General features: G+C 47.5%; 1 protein-coding gene and 1 pseudogene across 3 annotated transcripts in view; both read right to left on the reverse strand.

The window, feature by feature from the left end:
* The window catches only part of LOC149365248 (uncharacterized), a 31,021-nt gene extending 29,481 nt beyond the window's left edge, over positions 1 to 1,540 (reverse strand). Inside the window, exon 1 of one of the 2 annotated variants that reach the window (XM_089541269.1) lies at positions 1,256 to 1,540. In XM_089541269.1, the coding sequence (XP_089397395.1) occupies positions 1,256 to 1,284 (29 nt within the window). In that variant the 5' untranslated portion in view covers positions 1,285 to 1,540. The remainder of the gene's footprint in view (positions 1 to 1,255) is intronic. The other variant, XM_089541268.1, reaches the window with a different exon arrangement.
* Positions 1,541 to 7,988: 6,448 nt separating this feature from the next.
* On the reverse strand, positions 7,989 to 26,793 carry LOC149365249 (U11/U12 small nuclear ribonucleoprotein 35 kDa protein-like; annotated as a pseudogene). Its single transcript, XR_016282551.1, has 4 exons — positions 26,477 to 26,793; positions 22,489 to 22,587; positions 18,435 to 18,645; positions 7,989 to 8,481 (listed from the first exon to the last, which is right to left on the reverse strand). The product of XR_016282551.1 is annotated as a U11/U12 small nuclear ribonucleoprotein 35 kDa protein-like (transcript).
* Between the last annotated feature and the right edge of the window lie 383 nt (positions 26,794 to 27,176).

Raw genomic sequence — 27,176 nt, forward strand, 5'->3', positions numbered from 1 at the left:
TACATACATGTCTTGCTCGAATTCTTCGCCTCAATGTATCGAAAAGCTGGAACAGCTGATGAGCTGCACTCAAATTTCGCATTATGAAGTAATGTAATCGATGGCAATTTTTTTTAATTAGCTGTTAGAATGTCATGTATAAACAAAAGTGCAAAAGCTGCTGCATGACCAATTTACTCCTAACGCAGAAAGTATGCAGAGAATCATTTCGAAGAGCTGAACATGTCAACATTGCCCTTTGTGATCCTGTGCACTTTGCTGGGACAGTTCGCACGTGAAGGCAGGCGAATGCTGCTGCGGGAATTTCCTCCACACACAGCAAGCACCATGCGAGATGGCTATCAACGTCCACGTGATATGATCACATCAGTGAACAGACCATGCGGGCACCACGTGGCGATATTTGACAGCCACGTGGGCAAACAACCACCATGACGATGTTGCCACCCTACCTCGCTCGGTGCACTCAGTTCGAAAAAAAAAAAGAATTAAAAAAAGCAAATGACAACGGCAGAACAGGCGCGCTGTCTCCTGCCGGCTGCGACGGACAGCTGACCCTCGTAGCGCACAGGTCCATCGTCCCGCGCACATTGGACATAGGTCGGCGGCGCGCATTTGCAGCCCGCTTTCGCGTTGCAACAGCGGTCGAACTGCACAAACGCGCGATACGACCGAATGACAGGGCACGCCTGGGCAAGCGTGGTACGGGAAACAGGTGGCAAACGAGGAGCACCGGTATTTGCTGGGCAACGGACCAGTCAAACTGCGGCGACCGCTGGCTCGCACCGTACAGCAGGAAACGCCGGAGAAAACGCGTTTTCCCTGCAGCTACCATATGTTCTACAGATGAACGAACCACGCAGAAGCATTTCGAGGTCACTTGACCGCGGTCTCGCACAGGCAGGCGCAGGCCGAGTTCAAGGGCTTCCAACACACCGGCGCTGCCCGCACGCCGTCGCAACGTCAAACGCCGGCGCGGACACGTTACCCGGCGTTCGCAGAAGCTTTGGTCATGCTGCTGTACCGGTGCAAAGCGCAGTGCGCGGATGCAGTGTCGGACGCTCGAACGATGACTAGGCCTAACACTTGGTTATCTCCGAACGCTGACGGTGAAGAGAAAACCTGCCACGCTACGCGATGACACGTGCTTAGGCGCAACTGGTCGCAGCTAACGTGCTCTTTGCATCCGTTTCGTTGCAGTGAGTGGCGCGTAACTGGCGTTGACGCTGCGAGCGGCTGGCGACAGTGACGTTACCTTGTGCTCAAGGCGCTGGACTCGATCATCGCTGCGTACTCCGTCGCCAAGATGCCGCCGGAAAATATGTTCTTTGGTGCCGGCGAGTCGAGCTGGTGTCTTCGGAATGTGTCCGCTTGACTCGGTCACATTCTGAACAACGCCGGTTCTCGAAAGCAGTGGAACACGGTGACCACGCAGCACGCCACGGCTTAAAAAATAAGAATGCCAAACAGAATGCCGCCCGGTTTCTTTCTTTGCAGCTTCTTCGCTCATTCTACAAGATGTGGCTCGCGATTGGTTGGATGGAGAATGTGCCGGCAAAAGTGCTGCTTCTCATTGGTAGGTAGACACGTCTAGACGTACTGTTGTTGTGCAGACGATATTGCAACCCTGAAGCGCGGCTGCACGAGAAGGAAGAGGTTTGCACAGTGCTTACGTATTTTTAAAGCTTTGCAAAGTCGACAATATTCTATCATCTACATAATATCTAATATTCTAATATAATATTCTAGCAACTAGAAGCACCAAATTAAAATTACGTGCATTACATACATGCGAACAACCTTGCGAACAGTAGCTGAATAGGTGTAGAAGCTAGCGCCACTTTTATCTTGTATATTGGAAATTAACCCTTCCTTTTATTTGATCTGAACAATCAGGTTAACGTTTCCTCAGCCACAAAATTTAAATTCAGTCAGAAGAGCCTATGTGTGAGCTACAGCCTTTTGTTCTACAATACATAAGAACGCGAAAGTTGAGAGTGATGCCAAGTACATCTACCTTGGTGATGCCGTGAAGCATCGGCTTAATTTTCGTCTGCTGCGCTTTCGGCAAAAGTGACCAACAAGCGCTCTTACCAAAACGTTGGGCGCGTGTACACATGCGCTCTTTTGTCACTTGTGGTTTGAAGCCCTCTTTCTAGGACTTTCAAAGGCCGTGAAATGAGAAAACTGGCGCCTTGATGTGCTGTTACGTAGAGAATATCGCCCAGTGTCCACGTTTTATCGCCGTTGGCAGGCGGCATTCAGACATTTCACGTTTGGAAAGATCCATAGGCCAACCCCCCCCCCCCCCCCCCGCACGCGCGCGCACGCACACACACACACACACACACACACGCTCAGCCATAAACGGTGCGCTCAGCTAGGGCCCCGAAAAAAAACAAAAAATACACGTGACTGTCCTGTCCGCAGTTGCCTTTCACTGCCGAAGGTGATCGCAGTATCGCCTGAGGCCACGTGCTTAAAACTGGCAGTAGTAGTCATCAATGTGAGATTTTTTTTTTTTTATTGTGAAAGCGCTACTTCACTATCAATCCTGAAAAAGCCGATAGTTGCCTGAAGCATCGAACTTTGACTCTCGCGGACTAACATTTGAGATGAAATGATATGGATAAGGTATGGCTAGGGGAAGTCACGTGCCTCGAAAGTTTGAAGGAAATTTTCTTGGAGGCCAATGTAAAGCCATGTATAGGCAAGAGCCAAGTGAATTCGAAGGGCAAGTTAAGGCAATGTTTAGGCAATAATCAAGCTAATTTGAAACCAGCTGCTACACAAGGCTGTTCACTCCAAAATAGTATTAAGCACATTTTCTGCAATCCTTCAATAAGTGATGGTATATGCATAGCACCAACAAATGCTTCTGGCTCTGCGCTGTTAGTATACTATGCGTTCATAGCGACCAGCCCAGCTTCCTTGTCCTTTCAGAGTCACTGAGCGCCAGTACACTGCTTTCGAGTTTTTCTTCTAACGCCAGGTTTGTGTGTGGTATTAAAATGATTGTTGCAGCCTGCTATAGGTTTTGCACTGCATGGAGTGGAAGAAGAGAAAAGTGCAACCAACTGCTATTCTGTAAAAACAAATTTACTATGATCCCAAGGGATGGAATGTTTCAATAATGATTTGGAAATCCTTTTATGAATATGGGACTGTGCCATGCTAACTGGATAAAGCATTAAAAAGTAAAAACCACAGCAACACGTACACACCGCTTTTGTATGTATTGCCTCAAAAGATGCATGCTTAGAACTGAGGTAGAGTTGGTTGACTGCTTAAGATGAGGCAAAGCAGCGCAATGAACAAGAACGACAGAGCAAATGGAAAGAGCCAGTCAGCGCCTCTGTTGTCAATCTATCTGTCATCCTTGTTCGTTGCACTGGTTTGCCTCTGCTTAGAATGATAATAATGTGATAAAACGAACACAACAACTTAAGAAGCGTTTTTAATGATGAAGGGACAACCCCATGGGCACCAAGTCACTGGCGTGCAACGTACGAAACGACTTACTGCAAACTCTTTATTTCATCTAAGAATGTCGAAGGCGACGCAGCAAAAACAAGACCAGTGTGTCCAAATTCACGAGACACTTTGTCAGACTGGAAATTCTTGAAGACCTAGTGTTCTCGGTGGTCAGGTGACCTGCAATCAGCAATCAAAAAGACTGAATATGAAACAAATTTGTACATGAATTCTTTGGACAGTACATGGGCTCACCTCAAGCGTGGACGCTACTCCTCCAAGAACAAAACTCTCTCCCACAAATATCGGGGTTTACTAGCTATGATCACCAAATGTGTTTGTCAGGTCAAAAACTAGGCAAGGCTGCTATTTATGTTCGCACTGCTCTTGTGCAGATGGCTCTACATATGGAGATATGGTGCTCCACGTGGTAAGAGGTGGCGGCCGTAAAGATGCAACTCTCTCAGCGCGTGATTGTGCTTGTGTTGTGTTATGTGTGTCCCTACTCGGGGAGGGCACCTCGTCTTCATCTGGGGTGGCTCACCAGACTTCATCATCGGTTTGTGGTTTATGGGGGTTTAACGTCCCAAAATGACAAAAGCTATGAGTGAAGCCGTAGTGAAGGGCTCCAAAAATTTTGACCACTTGGGGTTCTTTAACGTGCACTGACATCGCACAGTACACAAACCTCTAGAATTTCGCCTCCATCGAAATTTGACCGCCGCGGCCAGGATCGAACTCCCGTCTTTTGGGTCAGTAGCCGAGCACCATAGCTACTGGGCCACTCTGGCAGCCAGCCATCATCATCCTGGCTGCACTATTCTCATTGCCGGTGATTTCAATGCCCTCACCACGAGTGGGGGTACTCTGTGTTCAGTGAACGTGGGCGTCTCATCTTCAATAGGCTGACACCACACTCACCGAACCTGGCCAGGAGAGGAGGCTGGGCCAACAGACGGTTAGCTGGCATCGCGAACCGGACTGCAGGGGGAGTGATCACCACCCCATTTGGCTCAACCTCGCTCCTCGCGCACCTTTGTTGCCAGTGCAGGGTGGTTCAATGGGACACGTTTTGCACCTCATTAGCAAGGGACGCGACAGACCCTGTTCATGACCCCATCCCAATGCTACAAGTGGCATTGGACAGAGCCACTTTATCATCATGGGTCGAGGAATCCCATCCAGTACCCTATCTTTGGCTTCAGCTTTGGGCACAGCATCGCCAGGCAGTGGTTCACGCCAGCCGACACCCGGAATTCATCGAGGCTCATCTCGACTACCGTCCGCTGACAGCTGCAGCCAGATGCTACGAATACTGCCTCCCGTACCAACAATGGTTGGCGTGGTGCTCTGCGCTCGGTCCAACCACGAGTGCAGCCTCCATATGGAGAACTTTCCGAGCAATGGAAGGCAGTGGACGCTTCCCCGACTGGGCTTTCAGCGCATGCCTGGTGCCGGGAAAAGCCTGAGATGTATTTGCGCTTGACATGGCACAGGTATTTCCTAGCCATGATACTCAACTGCCTGTGGCCTACGCCCCATTCATGTTACTGCCAAATGCAGGAGCACTTCCATCTGCTCATGTCATCTCCGGGATGCAGTCTCTGTTCACTTTGCGTGAATTTATCGCTGCAATAGATGAAGCAAAACTGAAGACTGCTGCTGGTCCTGACGACGTGACATATGAAGTGTTTAAAACCCTAGATGGAGCTACAGTGGAAGCTATCCTCGGTTCATTAAACACCGCCTGGCAGTCAGAACAGGGACCCGAGCAATGGCTGCAAGCAGCTATCATCGCCATCCCAAAGCCCATATATAACCTCCACCAAATTTCTCTCACATCTACTCTGTGGAAATTGTTGGAACTTATGTTGGCAAACCATCTGCAGTGGTGGCTAGACGCACATCACTGGTACCATCCGTCACAGATCGGTCCTCGCCTTGGTGCCGAGGATGGCCTAGATCGCTTATCATTTATGATTCTGATCACTCATCCCCTATGATTCTCTTTTTGATGCTACAGTTATGGGCACCATCAGCAGAAACGAGAGCATGATGAAAATATTATTGTTTTACCTCAATTCAATGAATATAATGCAAAAGGGGGTTTGGGAACCAAGAAAAATTTTTAAGGAAAATTATAATCCAGCACCACCATAGCTTAGCAGCCCCCCCCCCCCCCTTACCCACAAAAAAAATGCAGATTGCACGTTAAAATAAGAAACAGCAGATAAGTCGATATTATTTAGGAGGCAACTACTGGGTACTTCAAGCCCCTCAGTCCTGCTCCTTTGTCTGCTTTCCATACTCCTTCAAACTCTTCCTTCTCTTTCTCACTGATCCGCATTGCCTTCTTATCTGTAGCCATCTTCCTCTTTGCACTTGATCGCCGCGTGATTTACCCCACGACCATGAACGCTTCCCTTACCGCGACATAGGCCACGGATCATGTATGACCTATGTTTTGGATCTGCCATGAAAAATGAGGCGAGGAGAAAAATTAAAATTTGACCGGACATAGTCCGCCGGTCGCCGCTCATGGCATCCATTTGGCCGCATGGTCCTCAAAGATGAAAGGCTACACTGAGCACTTATCGGTTCTTAGGCTGTCTTTCTTTTCTTTTTTTTTATATAGCAGTAGTAGTGAGTTTGGCAACCATGTAGAATGGTCAGATTTCAGTTTCGCTAGCAAGACTTCGTCTCAGAGGCCTGGGACATGAGCGCAGTCTTGCATGTGTTCCGTTTTACTGTTCATGTTGTATTTTATATATAGTAAGATACAACTTAAAAAAGCAGCAGTTGCCAACACTGGGCCGCGGCGTCCAGTATTACTCTGCTGGCCCACCACAACTGCAAATGCAATTACCTTTTTAACATTTGACTATATCAGGCAATCCACGCATCAAAATTCTAGAGCTCATGAATTTTTTCCTGTGATAAGCTTTCTGTTTACATAACAAGAAACGTTTAAGCAGCAGACTTCTTTAATTGTCGTGGAGGAATTCTGTGCACGGAGGCTGAATGTGGGCGGAGCTTCACTGCAGACTCAAGTTGTATCGCGACTGTAGTGGACTTGATTTTGTAAATGATGAGAGTAGTTTTATTTGGTGCTTTATGGTCTTTGGAACATACTACCAAGATATTTTACTAAAAGCACCAGCTGATTTCTGAATGATGATGTCGAGGAAGGTCATGCCCCCTTTTCCGCGCTATAGGCCATCTGACGGACGTTTTGAACCTGTCGCCGAAAATTAAATTCTGGGCTCCTGCACAAGCTACGCCATCTAGTTTGCTTCTATAGCACCATCTCTTTGGTTTCAGCCTTTTTTTTTCTGCTTTTCTAATGCGAGGAAGCAACGTTAAAAATGAAACTTTGACTGGGCGTGGTCTGCCGATTGGCAATCACGGCGTCTGCTGTGCGAAATGCTACACTGAGCACTTCTTTTTTCTTTTTTTTTAGAGCAGCGGTGGTGAGTCAGACAACCGTATGGAATGGCTGGATTTCAGTTCTGATTGCGAGACTCTGTCTCAGAGACCACTGACATCAGCGCATGCTCGTGCATTTCGCTTTGCCGTCCACATTGCATTTTGTGCGGTGCGCTTGGTTTGTAAATGATGAGAGTGGTTTTACTTGGTGCTTTGGGGTCTTTGGAACATACTGCCAAGATATTTTACCAAATGCGCCAGCAGATTTTTGATTATGATGATGGCCAGAAAGGCCACACCCCCTTTTATGGCTTTTTCTGTGTTTTTGTCGTTTGTTACTACCAAGTGAGAAAAAAAAAAAATGGAAGAAAGTAAGAACTGCAAGCTCTGCTATAAAAAAAAAAAACGCAGAACAAGTGCGGTGTGGAGCACATCCTACACCTACCTCCATTTCATGTCCTCACGTGACTGCTTTCTCTAGAGGCACAGCAGCCATATTGCGTAACATGAAAGGCCATGGAAGTGCAGTGCATCATGTACGCAGCTGGAAATAGCAAGAATGGTAGCTACGGACATCGGCCACACTTTGTGCACTCTAGTTTCCTTGCAATCAATTCCTGGCTCAGCAGTGGTTTATTTTTGTTTTACTTGTATTCTTTTTTGCGTTACCACCATATTTAATCAGTAAAACTTCAAAACATTTTGCACACACAACTCTCGCATTTTTTTTTTCATTCAAAAAAGTAACTAATTAGCTAGAATGTTATGCACTGCAATGTGCAATGCATTCGGTGATTCTCATACAGAAAATTTTCTTTCAATACACCCAAATTTGGCCATTTCTGCGCTGTAAGGAAAGAGTTAAAAAGCTGGCTTCTACTAGCTCTTAAGGCTGGAGGCAAAGGTTGCTCTAGCTACCTTGAAGACTTCGCAGAAAAAAAAAATATTGCCCCACATGCATATCATGGTTTCGTATATAACGTGAGGTGCAGTCTGACAGATTCTTTGTTGTCTCCTATGGAATTATGCGGATTCTTTGTTCTCAGTTCTAAACATTTAAAATTTTCCACCACAGAAAGAAACGGGCCTTAGGCACTGCTCACAGTATTAGAGTGATAAGAGTGACGTCTTTTACACCTGTGAATGAGTTAGCCAAGGCAGGTGTGTACCTGTGACTTCTGTACTCCCTGCCATGGCGCTCAAAACGTTGTTCACGGTCTTCGCACTGTCTCCAATGGTCACTGCTGCTGCTGTCACGGGGTCGACCATAGGGCCTCTCCGGATGGTCACTGCTGAAGTCGGCTCGGTGCCGTTCACGTGAGCGTTCGTAAGACAACCTTTTCTGGCGGAGAAACTCGTCTTTCTTGTCATGGTTCCTGGCCTTGTAGTGTGAGCTCGGGCAGTGACCTTCGCGGCGACGAGGAAACTGGTTACTCCTGTTGGGAAATGCAGCACCAGGTTCCGATGAGCGAGAGTCACAGGGTCCAGTCTTGCTGCCCAGGACGATGGGCTTCCTGAAGGGACGATCGAGGCCACCGAATCTCAGCTGCCCCGACTCCTTCTTCCCTCCAAAGCCGCCACCTGGCATTGTAGAGGAGCCAAGTAGGAGAAACTTGTTTACAGCACACAGTGGTGCAGAAAAACACCCAAAGGACATGTCCTGAATTGCAACCAATCACCTATACTAAGACACCCTTGTTGCCAAACAAATTCAACTGCACATTTACCAAATCATACGAGCCCAAAAAGTGTTACGAATGCTAGCTTGCACTGTTCACCATATGGGTATACTAATGGCACTACTAGGGCTAATTACTTCAGCACCTTGTAAGGCCAACTTTGCTGGCTAAAGAATATGTAATAAGTAGATGTAAGTTCACGCAACATTTATTTGTGTTATGGATTCTTGCCCCCCTTATTTTGTAACTCCCAAGCAGTGTGCACACAGGAGGCGTTCATTTTTATATGCATTACTATCTGGCGCAAGAGTTGGTTGTCCTACAGTCATATTCATGTTAGCAATGTAGTTTGCACAAATTTCTTTGAAACCTGAACAGCGCTAACATACAGGACAGAAGAGAATAACACAGACACAAGTGCTGACTAGCACCCAAACGATATATTGCAACAGGGAAAGTAGCAATATAAAGGAAACATGGCAAGCAAAAACACATAGCATCAAACATATCATTAAATGTCCGCAATCGGGTGCCATCAAATGGTGTCGCTGACTAAAACAGGCAAGCTCTGATGGAATCACAGCCAACGACGGCTGGCGAATGCACGCGTCCCCGTAGTTACGTATGTTGCGTGCCTCACAGATAAGCCGTGAGGTCTGCTCTATATAAATGGCGATGATGATCGTCTTGTTAAGAAATGCTCTGCAGTCTTTGCAGTCCGTACAATGTATGACCATGTTGTTTTTAAGTGATTGGTTTTCTAGACCTTCAATAAAAAACAATTGCGACAGCATTCTGTAACCTACCTACCTATGTAAAATAACAATGTTCAGGATCAGACTCAGATTGACATGTATGAATTCCGCAATGTTTCCCAGTCTTCATTGTGAATTGAAGTAGAACACTTGGAATTTTCATGTATAATTATTGTTTTGTTAATTATTGTATTCTGGATTTATTTCAAATTTTGTTTGAAGAAGTGAACTTGCACTGTAATTTATTCTGTGACCACTGCTGCCTTGTATGGGCCCCCAGGCACTTTTCTAGCTGTCATAAAACAGCTTTTTCGACTGGAGGCCTTCCACCTCGAGTTGAAAATAAACAAATTAAGTTGAACTGAACTGAATTCAATATCTTTTGCATGCTCGCGTAGATGGTCATTGATACAGTGGCCTGTCTCAGCGATATAGAATCGGCCACATGACAAAGATATCTCGTACACAACACCACAGCAGCAGTTTACAAACTTTTCCGGGTGCTTTTTTTTTTTCCACGGGCTTTCTTCCATTCCTCTTGGTTGACTCGCTTGCACATCCCTCCCAGTTTGTTCCTGACGGAGAAAAGCAATCTCACGCCAGCTCTGCTCACATTAATCTCCTTCAGATTGTGTGAAACCTTGTGTGCATGCGGTCTTTTTCTCAGCTGATTGATCACCGTTGGTGCACGCGTTCTCCAGAATTTTCCTTTGCGCGATCAATGACCCAGCTACGTTCGATAGCAACTTCAAAGAGCAACCTGGAGCAGTTAACTTTTTTACTTGTGTGTCAAAGCTTGCCTGGGTTTGATAAACACAAGACCTGTACAATGTGGCTTTTAAGCATGTTTTGGCAGATAGTGAAGCGGGGCATTGATACACAAGGTGCCACGCAATCTGAACAAGACTGCGAGCAAAGCTGGTGTGAGATAGCTTTTCTCAACGAGGAACAAACTAGGAGTAAACCAAGAAAAAAGGAAAAAAGCCTTTGTCATGTGGCTGATAATACATGGGTCAGACAGGCCGCTGGATCAGTGACCATCTACAGGAGCATGTGTAAGATATAGAAAACCAGTCACGCAAAAATAACATGCTCATACAGCGTATGGACAGCAAAAGCCGTAAATAATTTCTTAACAGGACCATCATCATTGCCAAATAAAAATGTAGCGCCACCGCTTCGGCACGCTGAAGACGACGAAGCGATGGGCACGCGCAGGAGAACGCCGGCTCGCGCAGAGGAGAACGCTCTGGACTTCGGCCTCGCCGGACGCTGCCGCCGCTGCTCTGTTGCTACCTCTTCTAAGGCAGCCTCAAATAAACGTGGCCATGGTCGCCTCCTGGGCGACCTCAACACTGGCCTCCACATCGTGGTGACCCGGAGAGCCGCGCCTTCTATCCCAGCGGCGTCCCAGCATGGCAGGCTGGCAAGACCTGGATTTCAACCCCCCGCTTCCAGCGTTCCGGCCTGCAGGCGTCGGCGGGTGGTTCGCCCAACTGGAGGCTGCGATGTACCTGAACGGCATTACCATTCAGCCGTTTAAACACGCAGTCCTTTGCGACATTCTCCCGCCTGACCTCCTCTGCCGACTCGCCTGCCCTGCCTCGGGATGCCGGCCCTACGACGAGTTGCGCGCTGCCGTCCTCGTCTACTACGGCCACGGAGATAGAAGGCTTTTAGGAGGCGCAACTACATGGCCCCGCGGCCGGCGCGGGCGACCAGAAAACGTCACAGAGGAGGAGAGGAAGGGAGGTCGGTTTCCGTGGCGCGCGGTAGATGGCGCTCACGCGCGGTGCCCGCTCGGGCAGCGCGAGGCACCGCGCTGCGCGGTGCGTAGCGCGGTTTCGGGACGGCGGAGCGTGAAAAAAAAGCAGTGCGGGAACATATTGGCAGGATGTTACAGGAAACCGCTCCGTTTGTGGTCTGGCGCCGCTGATGGGGTATCAAGAATGTTACCATTCCAGCCGGCTTGCACGGAGAACAGCGGCTAAGTAGTTGTAGACGTCGTGCTTCTAGCTGTGGCTAAACTAGCCAGCCCACGGAGGGGCTCACAATTTTTTTTAAACATTGCACCGCTCCCTTTTCATGCCCTGCGGTCAGAGGGACCCTGAAGCGGGCTTCCAAACGCTGTACTTTCCCTGTAAGGCGGGTTGAATCCCACGATGGACGAGCCCAGCTGGTTCCTTATCTCCCCTGCCTCTTTAGCTGCAAGGGAATCACAACGCTGTCATCGCTAATTGGGCACTGCACGTATCGATACGGCTTCGTGTCACCGAGCGGCCTCTTTCATCTTGTTGTGGAGCGGTCCATTGTAGCTAGCCATGCCTGAGACGTCAGGCTCTTCTATTTGGCTATTCGGGTCAAAATGGGCTAACACAATATGCGTCGCTGCCCAGCTCAGACTGTCTTGAGAACGGCGAGGAAGACAGCCCTGCTTGTGCACAGTGACGGCTGGGAAACTCCCCCCACTCCCTGCAGAGGAGCTCCGCCAAATCTTTTAGCAGCTTCGGACACAAAGTGGCGGAAGGCAAGAAACCAAGAAAAAATAAATAAATGAGGAATACTCTGTAACACGTAACACCCTCGAAACAGCGGGTGGGGTCGTGTGCTCTAGTCTCCAGAAGCTGTGTGACCGACGTGGTAGAGTGCTCGCGCTCGAGTCCTGGTCTATCTCCGTGGACCCGGCACGCCTTACTGCCTCGCTGTAGCATACGATGGGACGTAAGTGCTTTGTTCCGAACTGCAATAGCGGATACAAGTCCTGCAAAGAAAGCGTCATCTCCTTCAAGGCTCCCAGTGACTTGTTCCCAGTGATTTGTTCCGACTGAAGAGGACACGCGAATCAGCAAGCTATGATGTACGTGTTGCCTTAATTATGACCGATGCTTGCGCCGGGAGCATATGCACCTCTTCATCTTTTTACTTCTTCAGCAAGCTTTGCTGCATGCCTCTCTATCGTGGTCCCTAAGACCCTGAAGGTAAGCACACAAAGCTAATATCCTTCGCATGCTTCATGAGTATCCAACGAATTTCCTTCACGACGTGAGTAAAAAGGGCAGCCATCGCGCGCGGCACTGCCCACCAGTAAGTGGAAGAGCGCCGAGCCGCAGGCACATCAACAGTTAGAATTCGAATGTAAATTGCCTCCCGTAATATGAGGCCACGTTTTACCGCACGATAACTCAGGGCAGCATGACATTTGCGAAGAAAATGTTGGCCGCGCAAATATGCTCTCCCGCGGAAGCACGGAAATGCACGCGACGGCGCGAGCTCGCGTCGTCCTCGGGAACCTGCCGAGTGCGGCATCCGGCGGCGGTCGAAGGAAGCAGACAGCGCCTGTGACTCTCCGCGGCCGCGGGAGAGAGGCGAGTTTCGCCTCCTAAATGCTTCTATCTCCGTGACTACGGCGCATCATACTACCCGCTGCCGCTCCATGATGAGGCGGACTCGCTTTCGCCACCGCCAGCGCCTGCGCCCGCATCGCACTCGTCTTCGGCTGCATCCTCGAGAAACAGCACGCCGAAACCGTCACTGGCCAGCACTCTTCCGGCCCAGTCCGGCGTCTCCGGCCCGGTTGCTTTAACACCGACCGCACCCTCGAATTCCTGCCCTCTCGCCAAGGACCTGGCTCAAGACGAGTGGCCGCCACCCGAGCTTCTCGACCCTTCACGTCTGCAGCTGTGGCCGTTCCGCCCGCACAGCCCTGTAGTTTGGTTTCTGCAAGTGGACGCTCAGCTACACGTGAACGGCGTCCGATCACAGATCTGGCGGTACCTCCTCATGAAAAGGGAGTTGCCCGCCGATCTCTTTTCTCAGCTTGACCTTCCGCCGCCGGGTGAACACCCTTACGACGACTTGAGGGACGCCTTCTTCAAGTTTTTCGGTGCAAACCTTCCCCGTTCTGCATCCCACACGGTACAACAAGCTTCGGCTCTAGACGCCGATCCACGTGCGAGCACCCGTCCCACGGCTCCTGCCCAGCCCTGCTTGCCAGCTGTGGTGCCTGCCTTGGGACCACCACCAGAAGAGGTCTCTCTCGCCACGTGCCCCACCTCTTCGGAAAGTAACCCGACCTGCGCCGCAGCCCCGCTCCTCGTCACATGTTCGCCTGTCCCCTCATGCCTCTCCCCGGTGAGCCCATCTGTCCTTCCTGTCGCGGGGCACGCATGCACGCCACACCAGGACCCTGTCGCTGCTTATGCGCAACCCGCAATGCTTCCCACGGCTCCCTGGTCATCTGGCGGCTTCGCAAGTGACTCTGCCTCTGCGACAAACAAGACAGTCGCCGAAGGTGGCATGCATGCGACATGGACGCACCTCAGCGGGTCCCCTCCAGCACCGCCTGTCGTAGCAGCACCAGCGCACCCCGTTCCTTCCGACGATCACGTGCCGGATTTGCGCCCTACTCCTCCTTCCACCACTGCCACTACCCAAGCAGCCCCGGCTTTCCAATCAGATGGCAGCCGCCCGTTGCTCGCTCCGCCTACGCCTGCCTTGCCTTTTCTTCGCTGCCTCGAGCGCCTGCGCCATCGCCTCCGCTACTACCGCTGCTGTTGCCACAAGCGGCATCATCTAGCACACCCGCTGGGGTGACGCACTAAACACGCTTGCAAATCTGGACGCTGGTGTATCTTCAGGCCATCATCGAGCGCGCTGTCAGCCCTACCACTCGCCCCCAAGACTTGTTCCCGGCCATCCCGTGGACGTATCTTGGATTACTTTTCATGTCTGCTGCCCCTGTCCTCACCTTCCGCTTTCTGCCTCCCTCGCCCGTTGCGAAGCAGCCAGGCTCGACCACCTGAGCTTTGTTCTCCAGCCTGACTGCCTTCCCGGACTACCGACCTGAACTCACCGGCCTTTCGTTCCCAGTTTATATTTTTCTTTTGTTCCACCCTCTCCTCCCGTGTTTTCTGTCCCTTTCGCACAAACCGGACGTTCGTGCTGGGTGGGGGCCTCTGTAGCGCCACCGCTTCGGCACGCGGAAGACGACGAAGCGGTGGGCACGCGCAGGAGAATGCCGGCTCGCGCAGAGGAGAACGCTCTGGACTTCGGCCTCGCCGGACGCTGCCGCCGCTGCTCTGTCGCTACCTCTTCTAAGGTAGCCTCAAATAAACGTGGCCGTGGTCGCCTCCTGGGCGACCTCAACACTGGCCTCCACAAAAAGACCAGACCTCATGGCTCATCTGTGAGGCACACAACATACATAACTACAGGGACACGTGCATTCGCCAGCCGTTGTTGGTTGCGATTCCACAAGAGCTTGCCTGCTTTAGTCGGTGACACCATTTGATGGCACCCGTTTGTGTTTGATGCTTTGTGTTTTTGCTTGGCATGTTGTTTCCTTCATAATGCTGCCTTCCCTGTCGCAATTAAATCACTGGGCTGGTCGTCGGCGCTCGTGCCCTCCAATCGGTTTCCACCAGCATGCACCCCCCTTTTAAGCCTCTCCACTGGGGCCACCAGTGCTGCATCAGTGTTGCGCAGTTGCCCTTCCCTCAGAGCGGAGCAGTGAAATAAAATCATCTCCTAATTTCAGGATGCCAAGCAAGCTTCTCTTCTCAAGACCCCTGGCTTTCCCATGTTTTAGCCGACTATTCCACACGAAATTATCTGGCCACCCAAAAAAAGGTGAAAAGCTGCAGTGGCGGATGATAATGGACTGTACGCATAAGCTATTCACAGTGAAAAAATATTTACTGATGCTACAAAGAAAACAGATTGGCTCTTCCTACTCAGGAGAGCTAACTTTTTCTCAGGTTTGTCTAGCTCCAACGTCCACCTTATGAAGCAGTCGTTGCTCCTCCTCTTCCAGCTATTCAACAAGGGTGGATTCACTCTCCTTTTCCTGGTGAGTAGTTAGTTATATTGAGTTTAATGGCACAAAAGCAACTAAGGCTATGATGTGCCAAACACAATAAGAGATTTCTGTTAAAGGTGAAGCTTTATATACTTAAGTTTGTTTAAAACACTGGCTTCCTTGAGAAAATTACAAATAACAAATGCTTGATCACCTAAAAGCAACACAGGGTGTAAAGGGATGCATTCATTGTAAGATGTTGTAAAATATTTTTTCTTAGTTCTTCAAGTTTTATACAAAAAAATTAAAATGTGGTTTGCTATGAGCTCACCACCACACATTTCACAGAAAAGAGGTTGTGTGTAAGGTGTGTACTGATGTAAGATAACTTCAGTATAATGTCATTGATGGCTACACGATTTCCACTCTCCTAAGATGGGCTTTATAAAATGCAGTTTGTTGTTTACCTGATCTCCCGACGTAGTGTGCCACAATTATTTCTCAGTTTTCTGTACATCGATTTCAAACAATCCTGTGTGGCATGTTCACTTATTTTGATTTGCCGAAATTGTGCTAGTGCAACACATGCATCTACTTTCACATTACCTACAATTCCAACATGGCTAGGGACCCAGCAGAATTTAATGTTATGTTTTTGTTTTGTGATTTCAACTATATTATGCGTAATGTTTCCTATTATAGGTTCAGCAGCATTTATAGAGAGCAGCGCTTTGAGCATACTTAGGGAATCAGTGTAGGTGATGCTGTTTTTGATGTTCTCTCTTACTATTTGTTCTACAGCTACGTAGATGGCGTAACACTTGGCAGTAAAAACCAATGCACACTGTGGCAGTCGTGTCATTTTTTCACTTTTGCCTTAACTACCGCACTTCCAACATGTGTTTCTGTGTTTGAGCCATCAGTATACAATGCAGTGTAGGTGCCAAATTTTTCTCGCAGAGCAAAGAATTCTTGGAGTATGTGCTCATGTGGTGTCTGCTTTTTGAGTGAATGTGTCAGTGTGAAGTCGCATACTGCAGACAGGTTGTACCAAGGTGGCAAATGGCCTTGTGTCGATGCAACGTTAGGTACAGCATCTAGTACAGCTAACTCTTCACATTGATCTTCAAAGCACAGTACCAATGACCTGAAAAAATTAGGTTTTTTGTTGAATAAATCTTTTGGATGAGCATTTGGTGACAATGAAATGGCAGAGATGTTTCGGGACAGATCAGACTTTCAGGACATATGTGTATGTCAGAGCGATTCTCCAATCCCCTAGATTAAGCTCATTAGTTCCTTGTGAGTATCTGTTTTAAGTAAGGGCATAGAAAATAAATTTTTTAGGCTTTCAAGTGAATAAAAGTAATAACAATTGGTGGCAAATAGCATCCAACACATTTGGATGAAACAAATATAAACGCAGTTTAAGTTAAAAAAGAACTGAGTTTCTGCAAAACATAGACATAAAAATAAACAGACTTGTTATTTCCATCATCACTTATCACATCCTCAACATATGTCGGGCATCACATAATGAGGGGAAGAGGCATTATGTAGCACAAGTACAGCTCATACCAAGCATAACTATGCTCTGGAGAAAGGTCTAATGTGATGGTATTTTTTTTTAATGGCGACAGTGTGCCTGCTGGCATGAAGTATTACTTACAAATACAGACACAAACTGGACTGACAATGCTTCCATGACAATGCAGCTAATCCGTACTGCCATGCATTACAGTAAGCTGCCCAACGTGTTCTTGCCCCCAATTCTGCGCTCACATCACAGTTCAGATACAGATATTAGCCAGGCATCTGCTCACTTGCAGAGTGATGCCATACTTGTGACTGGACAGGCATGGATTGCTGTGAAACACAACACGAGCACAGCTCAACAATTCTGTCCAAGCCCTTTTCCGATACCCGAAAGCACAACTCCAATTGTGGAATGCCGCCCCGAATGCAGCATTCTCGATGTGACACAGCCCTTTGAGCACGCATGTACTGGTTTCACCCCAGGCTGCAATGGTGTCACATTTTAACCAGGCAACGGCTTTGTTTTCAGGCTAGACTGATTTGAGCCATTAGCTTTGGGAGTTTGCTGAATTTATGCCCGCAGATTTTCACGCTGCTTACATAAGTATGCTTTAAAGAGCAACAGACAGTTTCAGTTCAAGAAACTTGCAGGAAATTTGCACAATGACACATCGAGTGTTTATAGGTTTGGTTTGGTGGTATAACTTTTTGATGGTATCTCTGATAATTCCTTGATTTCGGCCAGTGGACAAAATTTCGCTGACCATTCCATGTTTTCCAGCTCATCAGACACACTGGGTTTACAGTCTATGTATGCACACTGAATTTGGGATATAATTAAAAATATAAACCCACGCTATACATGAAGCCAGATCACCCAGAACTAAGTGTACACAGAAGAGGATATTGGCACTTTTAAGATTTTGAGCATCTTTTGTGTTAGCAATAATGTTATATTGTAGCCTGTAAACCAACTCCTTAAAGAAGAAAATGCAATAGCATTTAGGTTGTTTACTATGGTGCTTACAATAAGGCTAATGTTTCTCTTGAAATTTTCTTGCCAAAACTTCGACTGGAACTGGTTCCACTGCCCTTATATAGGATGCATGAGTCTTCCCCATCCATTAGATTATCCTATGAGATTATGCTAATCCAGCCAACTAATCCACCTTAATCCATTTTCTGAGGTGAGCCTACTCCCAAAATTTTCGTGGTCCTTTGTAATTTTTTGGGGGGTGGGCCAACTTCCACATTTTGGGCATCCTCAGATCTTCAAATCTAGCGGCGCCCTATCATTGGTCCACTGGAGGTCGCAGGGAGTCCTCATACCCCTGCTGCTGGCACAGGGGTCAACAAGCGATGCGCCCCTGCCCCGCCAGGCGGCTCTGTTTCCAACACAGGCTTGCGAGACCCAGGTTACTCTTCCCGAAGGCCATGATCGGCAGGCGGCAACAGCACTGAATTTGGCCACGGTGGGCAGTTTGCTCACATTCCTGTGGGTAGGTTGTGGTGATGCAACAAGGTCACATGACCTCTCTCGACCAATCAGGGAATTTCGTGACAGATAAGCCAGAAATTTTTTGCGAGACAACATAAATGATACCGGATTAAAAGAAACTTTGGTATACATTTCAACATTTGGATCAATAGAAATAAAAACTGGTGTATTTGTTTCATGGACAGAGAAATATAAATTTTCGAAGCAGATGTTTAAATTGCCCGACATGAAGACACTGCACATACAGAGAAAGCACATAAAAGACTAACCCAGCCTCCGAGGTATCCAACCAGGCAGCACTCTTTCTTGCTCAAAGTCTACAAAGACCTTGCAGTCGTCAATGGTCAACTGGTTGGCACCGCTGGCAGCCAAAGCATCTTTCATGTTGTAGAACTCAATAAAGGCGTAACGCTTTGAGAAGCCAGTGACAACATCTCGCACAAGGTGGCAGCTTTTGATGTCACCGTAGTGAGAAAAAAACTGTTTGTGAAGAGAGAGAAAGAACACATTAAGTTTAAAGCTCAGCCACTTCTTCACACAGCGTGAGTGGAATAATGCGAACAGGACTGAAGCAACCGGCAATACTGACTAAAGAGAAAATTCCAATGGCTACACATTCCCCCCCCTTTCACAGCACTGCGCAGATGTGAAATAGCATTCGGTCAGCAGTGCCTTACTGGTGAGTGCAAAAACATCGGGAGCTTTGCACACACACAAAGCCCTAGTCCATGCAAGTCACATCTGCTAGGTTCTTGTGACAAATCAAACAACATTTCCGTGTCTATCTATTGCCGCACAACAAAGCCAGTGGGAGGCATAGAACATTAAGAACACTGGGCTTCAATTTAACACACTTGCGAAGTAAGCGTACATTTGAACCCTTTGACAAAGGCTCTGCATGTGAACATTGTGGGATTTACAAGAAGAAACAGTCAAAGTGAAGACGTCTCCCATCCTGAGATATGGCTGCGGATAACGCAACTTGCTCACAGCAGTTTAAAATTTTTATTTCTTTGGACGAAAGACTCGCAAGCATTTCACTTATATACCACATACATCTGCATCTACAGTGATATGATGTGTTTCTGAAATTTCATGCTGGAGCTCTGTTTCTTTTTTTTTTGCATCTGAAATTGACAGTGTCGGTAAAGAGCTGTATGCAACTGCACTTCCTGCAGTGCCAGGGGCAAAATGTGCCATTTGATTTGAGGAGAGGGACGCTCAATGCATCCTGTGCCAGATGTTAACCCTTTTCAGGATGGTGGGATATGTGGTCCCACTTGCTTTAAGTGCTGCCAAACAGCTGCGTGCCCTATTTTTGTGCTGAATACTGTCAAACAAACCACTTAGTGTGTTTTTATGTTTAACTAATAGGCCCCCTTTGTGTTCTGGGGTGTTTCTACAAGTGCAGCTGGGAAGTTTGACACAGCCCAGTTTGGCAGGGAAAAATAAGCTGTCAAAATTTGTTCATCACTGAGCCTTTGCATTCCCTCAAACTGCCATATAATACGCATTGAAGCAATTTTCAATTGTAATACAAGTTTTTTTATGCATCAAAGAGACTGAGGTACAGACATGTGCCATATTTTGGGTCATTAGTACTATTGCACTCTCCTTTTTTTTTTTTACAGAAACCAAAGGTCAAAATGGCTTGCAAGTGACGTCCAACAATATCTAGAGCGATTATGAGTACAGTTCTTTCATTCGTATGCATCTATGACATTCATACAGCTTGTGCCTTGTAAAGGGTTAAAGACATACCGAAGACCAGGTGGGCATCCTCACGAGGATTTCACTCAGTGAGGTGAGGGTGAAAATTTTGTGAGGACGAGGGCGAGGGACGGCAGGCATGATGAGGTGAGGGAGGGAAGACATGTTGAGGAGAGGGCATGGGAGCACACGATGCATGGCCCGAGGGCGAGGGTGGAGGCCCAAACTATACTCCAGGATAAAGTTTTTTGTCTGTGCAGACCGTTATGGATTCCAGTTTTAGAGTGCTAGTCCTTAGAATGAAGGTCGCCATGCCTGTTTTGTAAATTTAAAAAAAAACAAACAAACGAAGTGAACACGGACAGCCGCAGCTAGGCTTCGAAGGGAAAGGGAAGCACCAAAAATTACTTTTACTTCTGTACAAGCATCAGCAGGGTCACAAAAAGCCAACTACTACTCAGATTTTACTGAGAACAAACAATCTGTACAGCTAGGCTTACTGGCTCGGCGCACGAATCATTAAATGCTGCAACAGCTTTGGCTTAGCCGCATAGCCCTGCCATTCTGTAGCGGAACCACCCTCAGGTTGGGCTTTCCTCTGCCCTTGTCATAAGCTTCCCCCTCCAGGGTGCCACCCACTGCCTCCCCTCATTTCTCCTAAACATGGAGAGGGGATGATGTCCTTCACTGCACTTTGCAATCTTCCAACTGTGGCAAGAGGTAGTCGGTCTATTGAGTTAAATCAATTCAACAATTAAAAATTTGGAGAACGCTTAAAGGTGCACTGAAGAGGAATCTGAACTCGTCTTTTTGCCCCGGGAACTCAATCTACACGTTCCTACCATTCTTAGAAACTGCGACTTATTACCCTGTGTGGCCGATTTCCCTAATTAAATCGAATTAACACCCGGCTCCCGCCTTTTTTTTTTAATTCTGCCTCGTACGGTGGGCGGTGTCGACCAACGCATGGAGTGCCCTTCAGCCAGCTCCATCGAGGCTTTGCTTTAGCTTCATTTTGTTTTTTAGGTTTCCGTGAATAAATAGTTGCATTTGCAGATAATATAACCGCAAAATAAGCCCGCAGAAATAAAAATACGCGCGGACTATTTGCTTCTACGGACTACTACGTATTACTCCGCCGATGGCAGAGCGGCAAGCCGCCACGGGACTGGGTGAAAGGCACTCCCCGCGTTGGTCGACTCCGCCACCAAACGAGGGAGAATTTAAAATAAAAGGCGGGAGCCGGACGTTAATTCGATTTAATTACGGAAATCGGCCACACAGGGCAATAAATCGAAGTTTCTAAGAATGCTCAGAACGTGTAGATTGAGTTCCCGGGGCAAAAAGACGAGTTCAGATTCCTCTTCAGTGCAGCTTTAAGCTTCGCCTTTAAGAGTGAAACATGACAGTATCTTGCAGTGCTGCCAGGCAGTCCATGGAACGGAACGCCATCACCCATTCGGCATGATGCCTTGCCCACTGGACAAATCGAAAACTGTTTTTTTGAGGAAAGGAAATGACGCAGTAAGAGTCTCAGTTGTCTTGGTGGACACCCAAACCCCACATGATCCACAGCCCCCAATTATAGGTTGCCAGTTGGAATCCCTGCCATGAGCTAGGCTCTAACTTAACTAGCACGTTTATGCTGCATGAAACGCTGAATCGTATGACACCATCCAGAACACTGAGCAGAAAACTGTTGGCATGATACGATTTTTTCCAACAAGCGGCGTCGCCTACTACTACTACACCGATGGCTTTTTGACCGAACGAGCTGTCTACACTGTTGCGTAAAATTCATATGGCTAGTAAATGCAGGGGTATCAGGCAAAACCAAAGCTATGAAAGTGTTAGGAGTACAACTGGAAGAAGTTGTCCTTAATGTCTCTTCAATGTGCTGGCCAGTCTAGCCGGTGCATACCCCGCTGACTTTATTGCGCAATCATGTACCAAGAGCAGAATGCATTTGTAGCAATGCAACGCTCTGCCATATCCCTGAAATGTTGCACACTAACTGGGACACGCAGTTATGTCCCATTCCAGAGCTCAGTTCATCTGCTTTCTTTGCTCCCTCACAGGACTCAACAAGAACTGGAAAGCAAAATGAACACAGCATACAAAATTCAGTTTCTTACACTGCTGCAATTTAATGATTCTGCATTCCTTTTCAAAATGCTGCCTTTCTAACCTCGATGCAAAAAGGGGTGATGGAAGGCAATAACTACATGCCTATATGCAGCGGTGTTTGCCTTGTCTCAGCAAAGAAGAGTAGCCCCCACTGTTCATTTCCGTGGGCACAGTCTGAAAGTGCCCACACCCTTATTTCTGCAGAATGTAAGGTATTGCCCTAAATTGTAGTGATTAAAAAAGTGAAAGGACATAAATTCTTCAACCCTACACCAACACAAAATGAGAGCAGCACAGCTATGTAGCCTCAAAAAAGGCACTAAGTTCTTTCATTTAGTTCTTGTACACAAACTGAGAATGCAGCTTGTCCTCCACACCTGACAAGCCAAATACGACCACAAAATTTGCCCTTGCTTTGGTCAATGCAGTGAGGCACAACAACGTCCATGCACAATACACGGCAAAAGCGATATCCTTGATACTAACATCTCTAATTGTATCCTCAGTGGTCGTCGGACTAAGCCTGGCCACGAAGACTGTTAGCCGTGGGTCAGTCTTGACGTGTCTGTTAGTCCTATACGTGGCCTGAAAGAGAGATTTGGCAACAGAGGAAAATGAGATAAAGATGAACGCCATCAGCAGCCCAGTGCAGCATATCGATACTTTTCTCAATATTATTTGAACCAGCCAGAAGTACTGCCAGTAACTGGATCGGAGATCGATACTAAACAGCTGAGAAAGAAAAGAGACTGTTGACCAAAACTACTTATTTGAGGACCCTGAATTCCAGGCATATGTACCAGTAACAGATAATGGGCACCTTGCAAGACCACGGGAGAGTGAACTTACAAAAATGCCTTTTGCAACAAAAATTGTTCACAGACTGCGCTTCCACCCCCTGAAAGCAGAAAGTCGCACTCAACGGCAGTACTTTTGAAACTCCTGTAGCAAGAATAGCCACTAGTTTACTTTTTATTTATTGAGGATAAGCTAGATAGAGGTACTGGCGAGGGGAAAGCACTACTGTATCCTTTCGACAACATGCGTGACCTCAAAAGCTGGTGTAAACCTGCGGGGCAAAATTAACCCGGGGGAAAATTTGTTAATGGGAATCTACTAGTTTGTACAGGTTTACTGGTTTTCTGCTGGTTGCACTGGTTCCAGCAGGGTGTGTACTGGTTTTAACACGGCAGCGCTGAAGGCCCCGTTAGCCAGAAAATCTGATGTCGGTGTTGTCGGCATGAGCAAAAAATCATGAGCGTGACTCTGGCAGGTGGTGCCCGGAGAGCAACCTAGGACGCAGGCGGGTTACCTATACTTTGTCTCACAAGATGTTTGCAGCGCTATGGAAGGCAGAGCTCTCTAGTCCTATCACGGCTGCAGGAATGCCAGAAATAGTCCCTGGGATACTTGAGCAGTGTAGGACTAATAATCAAACAATAAGCACAACAACTGAAAACATAGTTTGGACTGGTAGATTTAGAAGGTAGAGATTGCTTCAAACACCGGTGAAATTAGTAGACAAGGCCCACACAGACACAGCTCTGGGGAGGCCTGCTGCGAGGTAGTGATGCGTCGCCATTTTCCAACATGGCGTCGACGGAGTCGGTTGTGTCGCCTGTGTGCCGTACTCCGACAGTGCGCTGTTTTCCCAAGCAGGCGATTGCAGTTGGCTTCTTGAAGTGCTTCGCATCGCGAGTGGGGTCAGTTAAAGTACAAATGCGCTCACAAAGAGCGCACCAAGGTGAGCGAGCGAACGCTTTAGCATTGGATAATGCAGATGATGAAGGCGAGCTAAATGTTGTCCCCGCCCGAAGAAGCCGTCAGCTTTACAGTGATGGACAACGCGTCATATCATTCTGTGAAGCTGGATAAAGTGCGGCGGATGAGTAGCCTCGAAAAAGGACATACAGACATGGCTGTCCAGAAAAGGTGTTGCATGGAGCAGCGACGTGGGGAAGGCCGAGCTCAGGAAGCTTGTCAACAACGTAAACACAGGCGGGGACCGATACCGTGTAGACTGCACCGCCGAAGCTGCTGGCCATCTCATTGTGCGCCTGCCCCTCTACCACTGCCAACTGAACCTGGTAGAGTTTGTTTGGAGCGATGTCAAGGGTTTCATGGCCAGTCAAAACAAGACGTTTAAACTCCAAGACGTGGCGCTTCTGGTTTGGCAAGGTATCATGCAAGTGACTGCTGAGAAATGGAATAATTACATGCAGCATCTTATCAGTGAGGAAGATGTGATGAGGAAACTGGACCACATCATTGGCGATGTTGTTGACCAAGGACCGGCTATAGTTGTCAACCTGGAGGACGACACAACCAGCAGTGCTGAATGGAGTTGTGATGGGGACGATGAGATGAACCCCACTAACGTACTAATGTGCGCGCGGGACCATTCAGTACTGTCGCAGTGATAGTAATGAAAATAAGAATGACACCGTCTCTCGTGAGATATGGCAGACGCCATAGCGGAAGGCTCCGGATTAATTCTGACCCCTTGTGCCTGGCCTTTCGCGCAGCGCATGGGCTTGTTTTACATTTCGCCACCATCGACATTCGGCTGCCCCGGCCTGCATTTGACCGAGCTTAATAGTCTAGTGACCAAGCTGGAATAAATAAGTTTATATACACATGACAGAAACAATGAAAATAATTGTGACGGGGCAACAGGGGAACTGATTCGAACAGGTGGTGACAAAAAAAATGTGGGGCCAGCATCTTTGGAACGGGCGTCTGCCTGTCCAAACACAAACAGATGAAAGAATAAAAAGACATCAAGCGCCACCTGCTAGAGGTAGAAAGAAGCTAACAATTAGAGCGCCTTCTTTAACATGGGTGGAGCAACCTGTCAGTAATGGGCGGGGCGACAGGCACGTAGGAACACACTAACGTAGTGCGTGCCATTCTGATTGGACGAGAGAGCTCTACCTTTCGTAGTGCTGCAAACATCTTGTGAGATGGAGTATAGGTCACGTGACCTTATGGTGTCCTCACACACAACCTGCCCACCAGATAGTGAGCAACTGCCTACCGTGATAGGTGGCAGTTAAATTAATGATCGGTTGCTCGAGAAGAGCAACCTGGGCTACACAAGGCCCACCGCTACGAGCACCTACCACAGCCGCAGGAGTGGTATGAAAATTTCCAGAGATTTATGAATGTAAAGCAGAGAATGACCTTCTGCATATATGGGAATTAACCCATTATGCCATTGCGTTAGACCCTTAAGGCGGAGCTTAAGGGTCTCTGATAGCCTTAGTCGCTTTGGGACGTTAAACCCCATAAACCATAAACCATAACCTTAAGGCGGAGCTTAGGTGTCCACTCCAATTTTCTTCCAGTCATAGCAGGTAACCAGCTGGTTTTCTCTTGGTCATACTGGTTCCAGCAAAGAACATTTTGCTGTTGTGTTTGGTGAGATATTTTTCTGTGTTTGTGTAGTGATGATACTCTTCAGCTAACAGAACTCTGCAGCAAAATGTTTTCGGCTGTGAGTGCAAAATATTGAATAAATAGTTCCAAAATTCAATGAGAGAGCCTTGCTTGTAAACCATTGCTCACTAACACCTGCCGAACACCCACATTGGAAATATATCAGCATGAGCCCATAAGCTATTGAGTGCATGAGTTCCACATGCAAGTTGTGTGTATTGTAGTGCTTTATTGTTGCTCTAGTTACTGCTTTTCGAGTGGGGTTTAAAGCTGTACATGTGTTTCCACTATGGGCAGATCTGCATGGTCCTAAGAGGGTGACTCGTTTTGTCATTGGTTGCCAGCGTTTTTTCTAATTTTCTGCGTGTGCTTCACGTTTAAAAAGTTACTTTAACATTTGTTTTTCACACTTCAGAAAGGTTAGAAAATGAAAAGACATTGTAAGAATCATATATCAAAACAGAATGAAATGTAATGTCTTGGTGCTACCATGGAAAATCACGGTTCGAGCCGCTGCTGGGAATGTGCTAATAAACCAGTACTGCTGGAACCAGCAGACCCCCGTTAAAAATTTTCCCCTACGCATCTCTCCTCGCGTTAGCCCCTTTCGTGAGCAGAGCAGGACTGTAAACACTGTCTGTGAACGAATTTTTTGTTCGAAAAATCTTTCTGTAAGTCGCGTTTCACGCAATTTTGCAAGCTGTCAATTACAGAGAGTAACCCTCTGGCACATCTAAAGAAGAGACATGACACCACAATGTCAGTGGAAGGGTGACTACGTTTGCGGACCAAACCAAACGGCGAAATTCAGGTCGAAAGAAATAACTTGCATCAGAAAAAGTACGCTAAAACAGCATATGCATGGAAAGGCAAGGGCATCAGCAGTTTTTCTGGCGAGCAAAGCCATTCATTTTTTTGCGACATATAATCTGAAACTAGGTCGGTGCAGCTTGCTTGCTTCACTACTCGGGAGACATGGTGATGATTTATGTCACTCGTAGAATAAAATCAAGCATAGTAACCCAAAGTTGCTTACTTCCATAGCTCGCACGATGCCATGGTCGTGCGGTTTGACGTCAGTCCCATCGATGCTGCCAGCCTTCAAAGGATCGTATGAACGAGCAATAGGTGACCATGTAGCATCCATTACAACAGGCGCCTTAAGGATGCCTGCGAGCCTGCGCAGCAAGAAAGAAAATTTATGAAGACGCTGACGTTTGACAGTCTCGGTAGTCTCGGTTTCGACGTGCTTTAAAATAGAGTTTCTTTAGAAGCTGTGCTTTCTTTTTTTTTTCTGTATAAACAAACTGGACAACTAAGCCCAGCATAAAAGGGCCGCATACAAGAGAGATAAAATAAGTTCATGATGTTGATAGTGCAGGCTACCACTGATCTCCACTAGCCTCCTAGTGGAGATCAGTGAGGCATACCACAAGGGATGTGTATGAAGGAGAAAAATACGCATAAAAGAGGAAACTACAATAAAAAGCAGCAAAAAGAAACAAGAAAAAAAAACAAAAATTTTTATAGGCGGCTGTTGCTGATAATTTCAACTTTGAAATTTTGTGATCTACGGAACATGAAAACTCCAGTTAAAGCCAAACAAATGCTTCTTGCTTGGAGGAAGGAAAATTGACGCTAAGCGCACAAATGGCCCACCGTAGATACAGCAGCAATTTTTGTCAGTGGAAGTGAGGTGGCAGCCAGATTGGACGCTGCGTTGCTGACTGATTGGG

The sequence above is a fragment of the Amblyomma mixtum genome, chromosome 1, assembly GCF_055824585.1.
Source record: "Amblyomma mixtum isolate Tamu chromosome 1, ASM5582458v1, whole genome shotgun sequence".
NCBI classification, from domain to species: Eukaryota; Metazoa; Arthropoda; class Arachnida; order Ixodida; family Ixodidae; genus Amblyomma; species Amblyomma mixtum.